Source organism: Corvus kubaryi, unplaced genomic scaffold (assembly GCF_017639235.1).
Source record: "Corvus kubaryi isolate FWS band 111438036 unplaced genomic scaffold, C.kubaryi_AGA036_p1.0 37398, whole genome shotgun sequence".
Lineage (NCBI taxonomy): Eukaryota > Metazoa > Chordata > Aves > Passeriformes > Corvidae > Corvus > Corvus kubaryi.
In genome coordinates this window covers 11,094,087-11,111,252 of record NW_024581137.1, presented here as the reverse complement: position 1 = coordinate 11,111,252, position 17,166 = coordinate 11,094,087, and the positions used below count along the sequence as shown (strand labels likewise).

At 39.2% G+C, this 17,166-nt stretch overlaps 1 protein-coding gene across 2 annotated transcripts in view; it reads left to right on the top strand.

Moving 5' to 3' along the window:
* Positions 1-16,895, top strand: part of TRANK1 (tetratricopeptide repeat and ankyrin repeat containing 1) — a 49,398-nt gene extending 32,503 nt beyond the window's left edge. For both annotated transcript variants that reach the window (XM_042043181.1, XM_042043180.1), the window contains exons 16-24: positions 676-816; positions 1,521-1,677; positions 2,545-2,633; positions 6,632-6,735; positions 8,191-8,323; positions 9,180-9,325; positions 10,343-13,419; positions 14,988-15,089; positions 16,033-16,895. In XM_042043181.1, the coding sequence (XP_041899115.1) occupies positions 676-816; positions 1,521-1,677; positions 2,545-2,633; positions 6,632-6,735; positions 8,191-8,323; positions 9,180-9,325; positions 10,343-13,419; positions 14,988-15,089; positions 16,033-16,145 (4,062 nt within the window). In that variant the 3' untranslated portion in view covers positions 16,146-16,895. The remainder of the gene's footprint in view (positions 1-675; positions 817-1,520; positions 1,678-2,544; positions 2,634-6,631; positions 6,736-8,190; positions 8,324-9,179; positions 9,326-10,342; positions 13,420-14,987; positions 15,090-16,032) is intronic.
* The last annotated feature ends 271 nt before the right edge of the window (positions 16,896-17,166 follow it).

Here is a 17,166-nt window from a genome sequence, read left to right as displayed (position 1 = left end):
TGCCACACTTAACTTGTAGTTAAGGGTGTCTGTGCATATTTATAGACATCTTTCACATGTCTCTATGTTGGAGTCCAATATTTTCTGACCACGCTTTTTTAGACTTTCCCCATGAGTGGGTTTTTTTGCTCACCTCTGAGTGTTCTTACAAGAGGAGGTGTTGGCAGGTGCCATTCCACCCCCTGGCTGAGACCAGCACTACCAGTTACTGGTGTTCAACACCAAGCTTAATACATTCATCACATGAATGACCAGCCAGATCTTTTCTGGGAACCCTGAGGGTGAGAATATATGCCAGCATGGGATTTGTGTAGGTCTAACTCACCAAGCTTGTCAGTTTGTAGAGTCAAGGAGACTTAGTGGTTCCCCATCCTAACCTGCAGGCCAAGTTCTCTCCAGCGTATCTTAGATAGTTGTTTATATGCCTTGATGACCACCTGGTACAGACAAGTATCTCAAGCAAAGGTTGTGTTGAGATGAAGTTCAGCTTTCTTGATGAAAATTGCTGATTATTCTTTACATTCTACCCTGAGATAATTTTTTCCCCTAATCTCCTCCTCTAAGCCTCCTTGCCTTGTAGGGGTGAATAGGTCACAACATACAACCTTATCTTGTGCATATGTAGGCAGTAGTGGTTACTACAAACAAGTAAGCCTCATTCTCTTGATATTTCAGGCTAGCAAAGAATGGAAGATAATTTCTTCTTATAGTCCTGATCTGGATGTGCAAGTGGGAAGCAACTTGCTAATTGAAGTGCCATTAGAGGATGACAGTGGTATGCAGGAAAGGACTCCATTTAATGTAGAAATGTACAAGGTGAGTTTTTTGTTAACACTGGAAATGGGAAGGACAAATTAAATTCTTAAATCTTAAAAGTAGAGGGAAATTTCTTAAATCCTTTCATCCTGTAGTTCCGTGTTTATCGAGGTTGCTTCCCCTAAAATAACTATCTTTTTGATAGTTGTTCACATTTGTATAATATCATAGCAATAAAATATAATGTAATACTATACTGATTTTAAAAAAATAAGAGATTATTTGCAAATGTAGTTTGATTAGAGTACAAAAACCTGTGTCATAGAATTTTGGGTATATTTGCAGAACAACTGTGGTTAAAGCAAATAGTAAATCAGCTTGTCAATATTTATTATTACTGTAGTCTGGTTGCTGATTGGTGTCATTACCTTGAAATTAAGGAAGTTTCTTAGAATCTGGTGCGTCAGATATTTTCAGGATTAAATGGTAAATAAATAATTCTATGTGCCAGTGATTAGAAGGAAAATAGCCTGTCATACCTGCAGCTGATTTGTACCAGTGGTTGCTTGTAAGTTAGCTGGACAATGGCTTATGTAATTGAAATCCCATATTTAATATTTAGTCTTGCTTACTTAAAAGCACTTTCTTACTTGTTATTAATTCTGTATAAATTCTCTGTTTTCTTATAACTTCAAAGTATGTTTCTTTCTAGCAATTTAGCTCATCTGGTGTTTCATTTATTTAATTTTTTTGTTCTGCTTCAGATGCTGAATGGAGAACTCAAGCAATTGTATACTGCAATTACAAGAGCCAGAGTCAATCTTTGGATCTTTGATGAGGACCGTGATAAACGGGCTCCAGCTTTTAAGTATTTCATCAAAAGGAAATTTGTTAAGGTTGTCAAAACAGATGAAAAGAAAGGTAAAGTTGTCCTAAAACCTTCTTAAAAGACTGTCAAGCAGGACAGCCTACTCATGCTTTCTTGCTTTTAGGCTGTGTAATAAAGAAGGTTAAATTCCTTGATCCTTCTAACGATGCGCATTGATAACTGCCCTTGCAAATTTCCACTTATTTCAGTGGATCTTAATTCTTTTGTTTCTAAAGATCAGTTGTATATGTTAGAGTATAAATTTATTGCTAACTCACTAATTTAAGTTTTCTTGTTGTCACAGGAGAAGAGTCAGTGATCCTTCGGACAGATCTGATCTTGTAATTAGTTTATTGAGTTCTAGCCAGTAAATTCAGATATGTAAAATATTCATTAAGTACAGATGAATTGGTGGTCAATACTCTACTTTTTACATAAGCCTGCTATACCTATCTTAAATGTTACACGCATGCAAAAATGTCATTTACCAGCCCGTTGGTGTCTGGTGTCAGGTAAGGGATCTCTCAGCCTTGAGGGCTGATCTTGAGAGGTGTTCCTACATAAAGGGAGATCAGGTCGCTGCCGCTCAGCCAGTTACCGTGGAGAGAGCTCAATGGACCCTGACGGCTGCAGATATTTATAGCTTAAAGTGGTCAATTTGTAGTCAGATTTTCTGCTGAGTTAATGCAGCTTCAGCCACTTACCAGCCCAGTCTCCAGCCAGACTCTGGGATTTTTTGTGTTCTCACTGGTAGCTTCGCACAACAGTATTAACACACTTGACTCATAGTTACTGTTAGTGGTTTAAGCACAAATCATAGAACTTGGAACATTGTGAGATAATGCTTAGTTTTGGTACATGATAAGTGGTTTCTGTGGTTTATCCATTCTAACATAAAATGGTTGCCCCTGCCCTTGTAGACTTAGATGATAGCATGTTTGCTAAAACTTCAACCCCAGAAGAATGGATTGCACAGGGAGACTACTATGCCAAACACCAGTTCTGGGAGGTAAGAACATAATGTTTATTTGAAATAAGGATTCTTGCTTATTCTGAAACCTTATTATTTCCTCTGTCTGCATAAAATCATCTGTAAACCTTCAGTTGCTCTATAGCAGTCTGTCTTAGTTTGTGGTTTGTAGCTGTGTGTCTACTTGTAAATGACTTACAAGAAGTGAACAGGAAGCGGAACCCTATTGTTTGTAATCTTAAATTCACTGCCCAGAAATTTGCAGTCCTATGAGGGAAAAACATTTTAATGCACACAAACAAAAGACAGTTGGAAAAACAATTATTAGTAACAATCAGAATTGACTGAAATGTGTGAATCTAAACCATGTTCTTGACAGTATCGTTGCACATACAGTAGGAAAATGAAAGCATTTTTTTGAAGTGTATTAATTTGGGTAGTAAAATGATGGTTTCATCCCCCTTCTGTTTAAAGAACATGGAGATTTTACAGTCTTTGGTTTCCTAGCATCCTAGTTAATACAGTCCACATATGGGATGACAGTTAATGGGATGGAAGCAAACTCAGTCAGGACAACAACATCAATTAAATATTCTGCAGGGGGATAAGGGATATCTCTAGATCAAATGCTCTTGTCCGTATGAGTAATTTTAACTTCCCAGACATCAACTGGGAAAATCATACAGTGGACACAAAGAGGTCCAGGAAATTTCAGGAGCATGTTGAAGACAACTTCTGGGTGCAAGTACTAAAGGAGCTGACTAAGGAGAGGTGACCTCCTGCGTTTGTTGTTTGTGAGGAGAGGCGTACTTGTGAGTAAAATGGTGACTTGTGTCTGTCTTGGTCACAGTGGCTACAAAGTAACTGAGTTTCAAATTGTTGTCTATAGAAGAAAAAGCCTTGCAAACCTTTGACCCTGGATATGGGGAGGGCAGACTTGTTCTCCGGAAGGAGCTAACTAGTAAGGTCCCTCGGGAATTCATGAATGCTAGGCACTTTTTAAGGGCCATCTCTGAAGAGTGCAGAAGCAGGAAATTCCAAAGTGTCAGTAGCCAAGCAAGTGTGGCAGAGTGGCTTGGCTGAATAGGAATCTTCTTCTTGAACTTAGGGGAAAAGGGAAAGTGTGTGGACATTGGAAGCAAGGGGAGGCGACACAGGAAGACAACAGAGATTCTGTTTGTCACTGTAGGGAGAAAATTTGCATGGCCAAAGCTTGAATAGAGTTCAGGCTATCCAGCACTGTGAAAGACAACAAAACAGTTATTTTAAAACACATTAATAGCAGAAGAAGGATTGGACATAACATTGGTCCTCTACTTGATGAGGTCATTTACCTCACAAGAAGGGACATAGGCAAAGCAGAGACATTTAAAGCCTTCTTCACCTCTAACACTGGTGATGTGCTGAAACACTGTGACTTAGGGAATGATAAACTCCCAGCTGACTCGGCATTAGTTTGAGACTGCTGCAGCTGGATGCACATAAATCTATTGGGCTTGATGGGATTTGTTCCAGGTACAGAATGAGCTGGCCCATTTTATTGTAGGGCCCCTTTCCATTGTTTTTCAAAGGTCTTGGGAGTCTGGAGAGGTCCCAGTCCATTGGAAGCTGGCAAATGTCCCAGTTTTCAAGAAGGGTAAGAAGGAAGACCCTGGTAATTACAGGCCTTTCAGTATCACTTTGGTGCCTGGTAAAATTATGGAGGAGGTTATTCTGGGAGTTACTGAAAATAACACTTGAGAGACAATGCCATCATTAGTCATAGGCAGCATGGGTTCACTCTCAGAAAGTCCTACTTAACCAACTTCCCTTTTGTGACAAGGTCACTCATCTAGTTGACCAAGAGAAGCCAGTAGATGTGGTACATTTTGGTTGTAGCAAAGATTTTAATAGTTTCTCTCACAGTCACTCTTCATTCTGGATGAAATGTTCAGCACACAGCTAGACAAGTCCATAATACATTAGGTGAGAAACTGGTTGACAAGTCTGGCTCAAAGAGTTATAATAAATGGGGTTATCAAGTTGGGGGCCAGTCACTAGTTGGGATTCCCCAGTGCTCAATTTAGGGCCTAGTGCTCTTTAATGTTTTTATAAATGATTTAGACATAGGAATGGAGTGTACATTAAATATGTTTGCCACCAATACTAAATTGGGAGGACACTAAATTGGGAGGAGCTGTTGATTCTCTCAAGGGTGGTGAGGCCCTGCAGAGAGACCTTGACAAACTGGTGGGCTGTCACCAACCGTATGAATTTAACAAGTGAAGTGCTGGTTTCTGCACCTAGGATGGAGTAATCCTGGTTATACATTCAAATTAGGGAATGAGAGGCTGGAGAGCAGCCCCATGAAAAGAGATCTGTGAGTTTGGGTTGATGGCAAGTTGAATATGAGCCAGCAGTGTGCCCTGACAGTCAGAAAGGCAAACGGTGCATCAAATACAGCATTGTGAACCAATCAAAGGAGGTGGTTGTCCCTCTCTGCTCTGTGCTGATGCAGACTCACCTTGAGTACTTTGTGCAGTTTTGGGCACCACAATATAAGGACATCAGACTATTAGAGTGTGTCCAGAGGAAGGTGACCAAGATGGTGAAAAGTCATAGAATCATTGAATGGTTTGGTTTTGAGAGACCTCAAGAATCATGTAGTTCCAACCCCACTGCCATTGCCATGAGCCGCTCTAGAGGACACTTCTTAAGAAGAGCAGCTGAAGTCGCTTGGCTTGTTCAGCTTGGAGAAGAGGTGGGTGAGGGGTAACCTCATCACAGTCTAGAACTTCCTCAAGGGAAGTGGCAGAGGAGGAGGAGGTCCTGATCTCCTCTCTTTGGTGACCAGTGATAGGACATGAGGAAATGGAGTGAAGTTGCATCAGACAAAGACCAGATTGGACATAGAAAAGGGCTCTTCACTGAGAAAGTGGCCTGCCACAGGCACCCCAGGAAAGTGATAATGGCATTTAGCCATGAGTTCAGAGTTCCAGAAGCATCTGGATGACACTTTTAGTCATGTGGGTTTGTTTTAGGTAGTCCGGCAGGGAGCAGTAAGTTGGCCTCTGTGATCCTTGTAAGTCCCTTTCAATTTGAGATGTTCTGTGATTCTGTGAAATAAAATTGTAGATACTTTTTTGATCATGGCAGAGGGAAAGCTTCTGTGTTTTGCTGGTAACAACATATAATTCTCTGAAGGGAAAATAGATATTTATAACAAGGCAAAACCCCAAAATAATCAGCTGCTACTATACAGACAGTCTTTATTTCCCCTTGAAAATAAAAGGCAATTTCCTAAATGGACAGATAAGAGTTTAGATAAAAAACTCACTCAGCTAAAAAAAATTAATCTTGAAATCTGAAATGCATTACCTATATTATCTGCTAATCTGTTTTCTTTATAACCCTGATCTTTGCTTGTCAATGCTACCTTAAGAAGACATTATCTGATGACTTTGGCAGTTCTAAGAGTGGCTTGCAATGTGCAATTTCCAAACAGAAGCAACACTAAATTAATGGATAGAATAAAGAAATCATGGTGTTGCAGAATAAGCAGGATGATAATGAAGCAAAGCTCGCTAGGAGCATGGCAACTCCTGGTGTTTCTGTTTAGTTTTCACAGAAAGAGCCCAGTATGATAAAAGCATTGAGTAAATGTTCCTTGCTTTTTGATTTCACTTGCACATGTTGGTTTTCTTCACTTTTATTAATATGGGGCAGCTGCCTGGTGACTTACCAGTTAATGGTTTAGGCTATCCTTCAAATTGCATATGGTATTAGTTCTATCAGCTTACCAGGAATTCTGCTTTCACTACTTCCATGGACAATATTGTAATTAATATTCTAATTTTGCTAATCGCATGTGGACTGACTTCAAAGCTTTTCTTTTTGTCCTAAAAATATACCACAATGTTTTACCTTTTCCTTTTTCCAGGCACCCTGCCAGTCTTTCTGCTTTCCATTACAGTGACTGTAAAATTAAGTATTGCTTTTATGTGATAAGCCATGGGCTGGATGCACATCTGTGAATGCTGTGTGTGATTTCACCCCAGGTGGCCGCCAAATGTTATCAAAAGGGAGGAGCAGCTGAGAAGTCAAAACTGGCCCTGACGCACGACGCTGTTCTCAAAGTGCACGCGAAGAAAGCCAGCCCAAGGTAAGTGTCAGTGCAGCCGAGCGAGTGCCACTCTGTGGTGCCAGACCCCTTGGGGGTGCAGGGGGCGAGATTCACACCACAGCTGTGGGACCGGACCGGAGACGTCGGAGAGCAGTGCAGGAGGGGTGTCTTTATGTGTCTGTGGGCTGCAAAAGAGATTTAAGAAATTGGAAGGTCTCGCACAATAGGATCCAGGGCACTGCTCCCTGTGGAGAGTAGTGGAAGAGCTGTCTGAATGAAATGTGGCCCTTGCAAGGGCTTACTGGTTGTGTGAGAGAAAAGCAACAGGATTTGCATTATGTCAAGAGGCTTTATGTCCTTAGATATGGATAGAAGAGCATATGCCATCAGCAGTGCTCAACTTCGGTTAATCCCACTGCATATTCACTCAACAAAGAAGAAGGAATGGTGGTGTACATTGGGGAAGAAAAGCTGCTAGCAAAAGTGAGCTTTGGGTAAAATTAGTGTTACAGTCAATTTAAACTAAACAAGCTGAACTAGATCTGAACCATAGGACAGTTTTAAAGGAACAGATTTTGAGATGAATCATTTAGTTCATGATTTCAGCTAAGTAAAATAGCTCAAGGATTTGACAGGGGAGAGAGTTTGCAGTTTCCTGAAGAGGCTTGGAAACTCTTTGGGACTCATCTCAAATAAGACAAGAAAAAACTTAATGGAGAAAGATCTAGACCGAAGTGAATCAGTTCCTGCTCCTGCTGGGGAGACCAGAAGCTAGCAGTGGTAGCAGAAGGGGAAAGGAATGACTAGATCAAAGGAAGCTGGCACACAAGGGGGAGGAGGGAAGGTCTGAAGAAATGCTGTTACTGGAGTTAGTTGAGATTTTATCTTCCTTAATTACATGCTTTATGTTAGTGGCCTGGGTTAAAAGTATAAGGATGCTCATAAAATTTCATGATTGTAGAGAAATTGTTGATGGGACTGATAAAACTTTTTGTCAGTTCCCTGTATGTTGGGGTGCTTGTCAACTGTGTAAAATTTGAGGAGAAGGAATTTGATGTATTAGGATATGTTGACAGAACATATGTAATAATGAAGCTGCCAAAGTTGATTTTTTTTAATAGAGGTATTAATGCTGGTATAAAAAGCTTAAGTAAGATCTTCATATGAAATGTTCTGTACAGTTCTGATTCTCCAGGCTTGGTGCTTAACAGCAGAAAGGAGAGAAAAAGTTAAGAAAAGAGAAGCAGTACAAAATCACAGTACTATACATTACTTAAAAAAACCTCAAAAGAATCTGCCAGAGCAGTCATATTTTGGAACAGATTTCTGGACAGAACAGTGTCATCCCAAAATATAACTAATTGTAAGATCATAACTCATCAGGTAATGTGTGAAGAATAATGTGTGATGTCAGTGTTGGTTGGATTCAGTGAAGATCACATGATCCTAAACTTAATTTGGATGTTAGTGGTAATGTTCTCTTACTTTCTACAGGGAGAAACAGATGGAATATATGACATTGGCTAAAACTTACTTGGAATGTGGAGAACCAAAACTATCACTAAAATGTCTGATTCAATCAAAAGAGTTCCGTCTTTGTGCAGAACTGTGTAAAAAATTAGGAAAGGTATTAAATCCTCACCTTTTCACTTTCCTTTTCCTACAGCTTGTTTTCCTCTCCTATTACTCAGAAAGTATTAGTATCTTTTTGTGTCACGGTAATAGCTGAATGAAACAAGCTCTTTAAGCTGGGCTGTTCAAAGAGAATCATTTGTCAGAGAATAGGCAGAAGAGGAATGAAGTGGAGAACGATGCAATTATGAAGGCTGGCTTTATTTCTTTGGCTTTCCTCAAACACCATCATCAGTCATTTGCAGTCAAAAGTTAGTGAAATGACTGATGTCCTGAAACTTAAGCTGTTGCTTCATTCAGTACTCTGAAGATACTGAAACTTCACTGATTACAGCCATTTAAATGGAACCTTAAAACTTGGAAATATTAGTGTGTTAACAATATGTAATATTTTTTATTTGCAGTGTATTTCCACTAAAAGAATGTAAAATAAATGTTCCCATATATTTGAAGTTCAAGGTACAAGGCTAGGGTTCTCATTCTGCATCCATAACTGTTTTAATTTAGTACTATCCATTCTGACAAATTTGTAAAGCATCAGAAGCATGTGTGGTGTTTTCTAACAACAGGCAGAGCTGGGTAGATAGAATTATTTTGAAAATCCTGTATAATACCTTTCATTTTACACTCTAGTTTTTCAGACACAAATATTTTGAGTTTTTTCTAAAATATTTTGAAGTTTTAGTGATGGTTACTTTAACAAGTATTTGATTACATTCAGATAGTTTAATTACACTTTATTAAAGTGTACTTCTTAATGAGACACATGATGGAATGACAAGATTTATTCTGTTCCTATAGTTCTGACTGTTTACGGCACTTCAGTTTCATTACTGACTTCTGCATTGCAGATGAAAGATGCTGCAGTTTACTATCAGAAAAGCCAGTGCTACAAAGAAGCATCTGAATGTTATGAACTAATTGAGGAGTTTGATCTGGCCATTAAAATGTATTGTCGGGAAGAACTCTATGAAGAAGCAGCAAAGGCCGTTGAAAGGTGTGTCCTGCAAGATGGTATTGGAATATAATTATCTTTTCCATTTCCAAATTCCATATAATGCAGCTGGTTCACTGGGAAATTTTCAAAAGGGTTTTGTCTGCTGACTTTGTTTTACATAAATCCTTTGTGATGTACCTTTAGTAATGGTAGCTGCTTTTTTGAAGGATTAAAGCTTCTTTAATATGTAAAGATTGTTTGATGACCAAAAAGTTCAAGCATTAAAGGCACTTTACCAACTAACAAGTTTTTAAATCAGCCCCCCAAACCATTCATGCAAATTTATCAGCATAGACACAAAAAATCTGCACTCTGAAGTTTATCATGAGAAGATGATAACAAAAAGCTAACGATAATTTACTCACCCAACAGGAAAAAATTACTTGTTCTCAGCTTGCAGGAGAGACTATTTCACAAAACTGGCTTAGGGGATACCTTAATAATTTTACATCAGCCATTAACAATGAATTACTGAATATTCTAAAGTGCATGTTACGAAAGATGCAACCAGGTGTTTTGCTCAGACACTCAATAAGCTACAAAGTATATGCAGATACGTACAACAGACTTGAAAGAATTCTCTCTAAACTGACAAGTTTATGTAAATTTTACAGAATATTGTATATATTGACCCATGGAGAATTCACTGAAACTCATATTTATTTATAAATGGAAGATTAACACTGATAAAATGTGTTAAAACAATTTTTACATTGATTTGACAGTGTGGAGAATGCTTCACTAATGCTGTAAACCTTGTGATCTTGTTTGTGCCAGAAGTTTTAATAATCGTGATTCTGACAGCCTCATGTTGTAATTAATTTCCTTCTGTAGATCTTTTAAGATGATGTGATCCTCTTTTGCCTGGCTGGCATATCACATGAAACAGTTGGCCTTTTTGAAGGAAGGGCTTCTAGGAGCAACTGTTTGTTTAATGGTTCTTTTTTTTATTGCAGTGCTTTTTTTTTTGTCTAGATTTTTCATCTGTGGTAGTAAATTGATGTATCTGTATTTCAGATATGAAGATACGTTGAATGCAAAAGGACAAATGGTTTCCAAACTCTCCTGTACAGCAAATCAGTTGTATTTGGAAGCAGCTGCAAAGTACCTGAGTATGAACAGGACTGAGGAAATGATGCGAGTCCTCTCAAAACTTGATATAGAGGATCAACTTGAGTTTCTGAAGTCTCGTGGATGCTTGCACCAAACAGCAGACTTACTGAAAAGGAAGGATCGCCAGGAGGAGGCTGCAAAGTTGATGAAACAACACGGGTTTGTTCTGGAAGCAGCCAACCTCACGGCTATAAAAGAGTTTCGTGCATCGTGTTTGCTTGCTGAAGCGCGTGCCAGGCTGAGTCGTGGTTCAGAATTACACCTGGGGAACGTGGAGAGCATCCTAAGAGAAGCCCTCGAACTCTGTGAACAAACCAGGCAGAAGTCTGGCATTGCTGAGGCTGTGTTTTTGCAGGGAGCTCTGAAAGGAGACTTCAAGAAGCTGAGCAACGCGTACAGTCAGTTCCTATCTCTGAATCACTCTGCTGGTGCAGTTGAAGCTCTCTTTGCATTATGTCGCTGCAGCACTCCTAGTCAGAACATCCTCTTCATGGCAGCACCTGGCTTAATGGCTCTTCTGAGTCTTGTTAGTGGTCTGAATAAAGCAGCCACCAATGCAGAGAAAGATATGGTGAAGTTATGCTTTGCCTATTTTGGGATTGTCCCAACAGGTGACAGTTGCCAGGTGTCTCAGAATGAAGCTGAACCCATTCTCAAGTTTTTGTTAGACAAGCTAAGTCTAAAAGAGAGGAAGGCAAAAGGTGATTTCTCAGTAAGCACAGAGAAAGTAAAATCAGCTTTGAAGCAGCACTTGTTAAGCAGGTTGTGCTTTATCACACGTGAGTTACTGAGCAGGAAGTACCCTGATATTTGTATGAAGTTCATTGCCGGATTGAACTGTGAAGATGAAACCTGTGAGGGTTACCACAAGCCCTTGTTGCGCTGTGAAGCAAAGACAATATTTCAGTGTAAAATGCATCTGGTGGCAATAAATGGACTGTTGTTGGAAGCCACATGCACTTTCCCTAAAGAGCTACTGAATCAGTGCAAAAGCTTCAAGGACATTTTGACTTCTGACATATATGCATCATGTAAATCCCTCCTAGGAATGTTTTTTCCTAATCATTTTCATTTGAGAATACTGTCTGAGAACCCAAAGGCATGCAAAGAAATATTGCAATTCAGTAGTATTATTTCCAAACCTTGTAGAGAGATGTTGAAGAAGTACATCACATATAAGTTTACTAATGAAGACACTGCAGCCAGAAGAGAATCAACTGACTTGTGGCTAAGTGCCATGAAAGTTCTTATCTTATCTTCAGGATATCCTGGAGAATTTGAGAAGCTTCTTTTTAAAGAAGAGGATGATTATAACAAAGAGCTAAAGTTTGCTTTGGCACAGGCAAAAAGTTCCCCAAAGAATAAAGGCCAGGGAGAAAAGACCAAAGGAATAGAAGGCAGACATGGTATGTTGCTACCTGACAAAAATGCTGAAAATGCAGGAAGAACACACTTGTGCTTCATTCGACTTCTTGAAAATTCACTTGAGCAATTCTATGTTCACAAGAACCCGGAAAACTGTAAAAGATTTTTTTTCCGTTTCATGAATGTCCTGATCAAGAAATGCACAAGATACCTGATTCCAAGCATAGGAAATACGGTGATGTTGTTGGAATTCCAGTATATTCTCTGCTGTGCTGTCCTGATGCGACTCTCCAAGAGCATTATTCTCAGCCTTCCAAAGAGTTACATTGCTCTCCTTTATTACTGGGACTTTTTGTTCAGACGCAAGGACCATTACAAAGAACTTAAAGACACATTTTCTATTATACAGGAGTACAGACCAAAGGACACAAATACAGCTGTATACCGTTTCAGATCTCATCTCTGTTACCTATCAGAAGTCTTGTGTGGTGTTCATGGAAGGTTCAATGTCCTCCTGGATGCATTCAGGGATCCCAACTGCATAACTTCAGGGGAGGCTGAGCGGACAGTAGTGCTGTGCTTAGTGATGTTACTGAATGCTGACCAGGTGCAGAGTTCTAAAGATAGATCCCTCTTACGCCACCTCTTTCCTGCAATCAAGGCGATGCTGGAATCAATGAGAAAAGCCTCTCCCTCTAAAGTACCTGGAAGATTGCTGAGGGTCGTGGAACAAGTGAGTGATGCTACACATGTAAGAGAAGTTGCTGCAGGCCTGCAAGGGCTGCTGACAGAGCGAGATGAAGAGCACTTGGTTGACTGCCGCTGGAAGTCGGACACTGCCTACACTCAGGGGCATTCACCCATACGGGGCATCCAGTATGAACGCGTAAACCTTGACAGATTTATAACCTCTTTGGATGAAACAGAATATGCTGATGAGCTGGAAGAGGAATTTGAAGAGGTTCATTGCTTAGAGGACCAAAAAGATCCCCTGGAAGTCATTGCACTCAGCAAGCAACAGAAGCAAGAGCAGAAAGCATCTGCTCAACGCCAGCTGTATCGTGTGTTCCATTTCATTTCTCTATACATGAAGTGGAAAAGGAAGGCCCGCTCCAGAGTTCATCCTGTTGCAATGAAAGAAGAGGAATTTTTATCAGAGATATTCAAAAGAGCAGATATTGACCAAACCCAGTGTGACCTCTGTGGAGTCAGATTCATCCAGAGCTCTGAGAACTATTTCAGCCGGTCAGAAAGCATGGAGGCAGACACTTCTGAACCTCTGACACCAACAGAGAACAGTGGGGAAGAAAAGTTGCATGCAGAAGGAAATGCAATTTCTGTGGCCAATGAGGCCTACATGGGGCACAGAAACACAGAAGAACACACAAATAACCATGCTGCCTACAGACACTATGCTGAGTTTTTCAGAACAAAGATAGATCCAAGAATACATGATGGACTGGAAGTAGCGGAGGCCATTAGAGAAAGGGGTTACACCCGAGACGGTTTGGCATATAAAGAAGGTTCCAACTTATGCCAGAGGAAAATCAAAGAGAATATTAAAAAAATTTCAGATGCAGTAGAGGAAATATATGAGAAAAAAGCCTGGGATAAAGGTAGGACCTTTCCAGTTTTCTTTAAACAATTTAATATGTAATTTTTTGGCCAGACCTCTAGACCTGACAAAACTCTGTTTGAAAATCTTAATGTGGTCAAGAGAAAGGTACTTCAGGTAGCTGAGGAAAAGAAGAACTGAGAGAGCTGGAAATACTGAAAATGTATCCTAAGCTCTTACAACTTAATAAATTACATAGTACAGGTAAAGTGAATAGTAGTGATTTTTTATAGGTAGTAAAGAATTCTAACCACATGGTCAGGTGTACTGTGTTCTCTGAACGTACATAGTTTTACAGCAACTTCACATTTTTACTGACAGGTCATCTTTACTAATTTTTCTACTGTTTCTACTGTTTCCTATTTACTTCTTCCAGGCACAGTAATTTGGATATGCAGGGGTAGTAGCATGGTGGGAGTACTTGGAGTCTTTGACTAAGGGTATCGCTGACTATTCTGCCCTTGAACTTGTAATTTTGCTAGGGCTGAACAGACATGGATACTTGACTACAAATCTGTGGTGTGTCAGGTACTCAAAGGCCACCCTGGTATTAAAAAGTTCAGTAAATTACGGTGCTTGAGGTACATATTTTGATATTAGATTCCCCCGCCTTATATGCTTAAAGCATTATTCTATGCTGATTTTTGCAAGCAAAATTGAATTACTGAATGAGTGGCCTAGAAGCAAAATTGTTTGGTGTACTTACTTCAGGAAAGTGACAACTTAAATCATAACATTGTTACTGGCTTCAGTTGTAGAAATCCACCAGTCCTGTCAAGTTGTCATTTTGCCTGTGATGTCTGACAGTAGTGAAAACCTGTAGTATTTGATATGTTCATCAGCTCTGATCAGTGAAATACGTTAAATAGTAACTAAATGTTAGGTTGTGCTCGTCATGTGTAAGCTTTATCTTTAGTCCTAGTGGAAAGTTTTACATATGGATGAAGTCCATGAAGTTTTGCTTATTGTTTACTTGGCTTTCTGCTCAGTGAACCATGATAGTGATGAATAAGAGATGTAGTAGGCTTAATTAGGTAATGGTGGATTTTGTTATGACAATTGCTTGATGAATGTTACCTTGTTCTTCCACTCAGTGAAAATATATATACAGAAATTATATAAGTCTCTGAGATTACTTTTTCCTCTCTTTATAACAGGCATTTTTCAGGTTCTTAATGGTGCAGTTCAGCAAAAGCTGCAACATCTCAGGTCCATGTTTGATTTGTATAATTTCAGAGAGATAATGAAAGTCAAGAACTTTAATACCCAAAAATAAAGTAGAATGTTTTCAGGATTCAGGTGTAACTCAAAAAGGGCAGCACAAGGATGTAGAACTTCTCTTCTGACAGTGCTAGTAATGCTGATTGGAATGGGGAGTAATACATGCATGATCTTCATCCACACTAGTGAAATATGCCCCGTATGAGATCACTGGCGACCGTGACTTCTGGGTTTGCAGCATCATCATCCAACATGGCTCTGTGTAATGTCATTTTGTGCTTGACCTGTAGCTGCTGTCCATTTCTCAGCTAAGTGTTCTCACAGAATGTTAACTGTGCTCCATTACAGCTGAAGAAGTAATAACCACACACGCCAACAAATTGGATGGCACCATTGATGATGCTCGTAAGTGGCTGAAGCAAATGGACTCTCACAGGATAACAGAAGAAGGTATGTTTTAAAACTGCACAGCTTTCTGTGCCCACTACTGAACAGTAGTGGTCTCTAAGCATCACTTCAGTCTCCCTGTCAGCAGCATTGCAGATATTCGCTGAGCTTTGAGAGGCAGCCCCACAGGGGCCCTCTGGGAAACATGAGATAACCAGGCTTTCCTCAGTGGCTCTTCAAAACAGGGCAGCTGGTTGCAGGGCGACCAGAGTGGAGCAAGCCTTCTCGCTGGCCCTCGGTGGATCCCAGCTTGTGTTTGTTTCTTTTATTTTCACTTGCATTTCTCTTGGTTTCGTACAAAAAGTAGCATACACTGATGCAGTCTATTGCATCACAGATCTCTGAGGGCATGTTTAAGACTTCCTTGTGCCTCCCTGAATGTTCAGGTTTAAACATATGTTTAGGTAGTGGGATTACAACAATTGCAGAAACAGGCAGCAATGAAGTGATCAGACTTAAAAAATGGACCATATGTAAAGCATTAAAGTAGCTCAATTTTAGAAAAATTGGTTGTGATTAAAGCCTTGTGTTGCATCTTCTTATTCCAGCAGATATGGGTAATAAGACTGGAGGTGCTCTTGTAGTCCCAAAAGCAACCTTAGAGTCTGTCTTGAAAGTCAGCAAGCAAATGTAGTGTCTGCTGAAACGGAATCTTGAGAGAGAGATGAGACAAACTTCGTAGAAAAGTCAAAGGAAATAACAATAGAAACAGATTATCAGTGTGAAAATTGATTAGTAGTACAGCAAGTGTCTTAGCAGTTGCTGCTTCCTTGCAGAGCTCTTAAGCACATTGTCATATTAAGCTAAATACTTCTTAAACATGATTATGCACATATGAAGGTATATTGCTGACATATAAAATAGCAATGGCATAGCTTGTCATGCTGTTAAGAGCAAAAAGTGTTGGGGTTTTCCATTCTGCATTAATTTATTGTTTTTAATATAGGCTTGGTGCATGATAAAGACTTGGAAAATGAAGTGGAAGATGAAATTATGGCTTTTGAAGAACTTGTCCATAAAAAAATCTCAAGGAAGAAAGGAAGACATGGGAAACTATAATTTGAAAAATTATTCCAGATGGCTATTTTATCCTCCTAACAATCTAAGTTTAGAATGAAAAATTTTTAAAAAAAATAGAGGGATGGGATCAGAAATGGGAAGAATCTGAAGAAAAAGAGCAGCTTATGCTGTGTTTTGTTTTGGGGTTTTTTTATTGCTTGTATTGTGTCAGAATAATTACCTATGTTATGATAATGTAATTGTTAAAACCTATGACTGGACCAATTTCCTTTCAAACCTGTGTGGTAGCTTAAAAGTAACAAAAGCCAAAGAAACAAGCAAGTAGAAAAAAATATTAATGTTCTGACTTATCTCAGGGGTATTTTTCCACTCAGTCTTTTTTTCTTCTTCCTTGTAAACTTGCATCATCATTCTTCTGAGCTGGAATCCTCAGAAAAATTGATTGATAGTTTCTCTGATTTTGAGTGTCCTGGTATGTTTAGAACTTTTTGAGTCTTCAGGTGAGATACTTACAGTATCCCTCTTTTCTATTTTTATAGACAAGAAATCTCTAAACACATTCATATTTCTGACAGTGTATATTCTTCTGATTAGATAGGTATGAAAGTTAAGGGTTGTCTTATTTGATAAAGTTTTGATATAAACTTCTACCTGTACCTGTTGAAAAAATGGATAATCTTAATTTCAAAGAATGTTACACATTTTTAGTGCTTTATAATTGTAAGGTTTAATTGATACATTTTTGTAATGTATGATGTTTTTATAAAACCTATAAAATTTTTAAAATCACTTGATCTTGTCTTATTTTTTGAATGCTTTCCAAAAGCCGTATGAGTGGGATTTGTAAATTGGGTCCAGAATATCAGTTTGTTCTGATGGGATCTCAGTGGATCTCCAGCATACTGTAGTGTGCTGGTTTTGGCTGGGATAGAGTTATTTTCTTCCTAGTAGCTGGTATAGTGCTGTGTATTTGAATTTAGGAGGAGAATAATGTTGACAACACACAGATGTTTTGGTTGTTGCTGAGCAGTGCTTACTGTAGGTCAAAGACTTCTCGGTT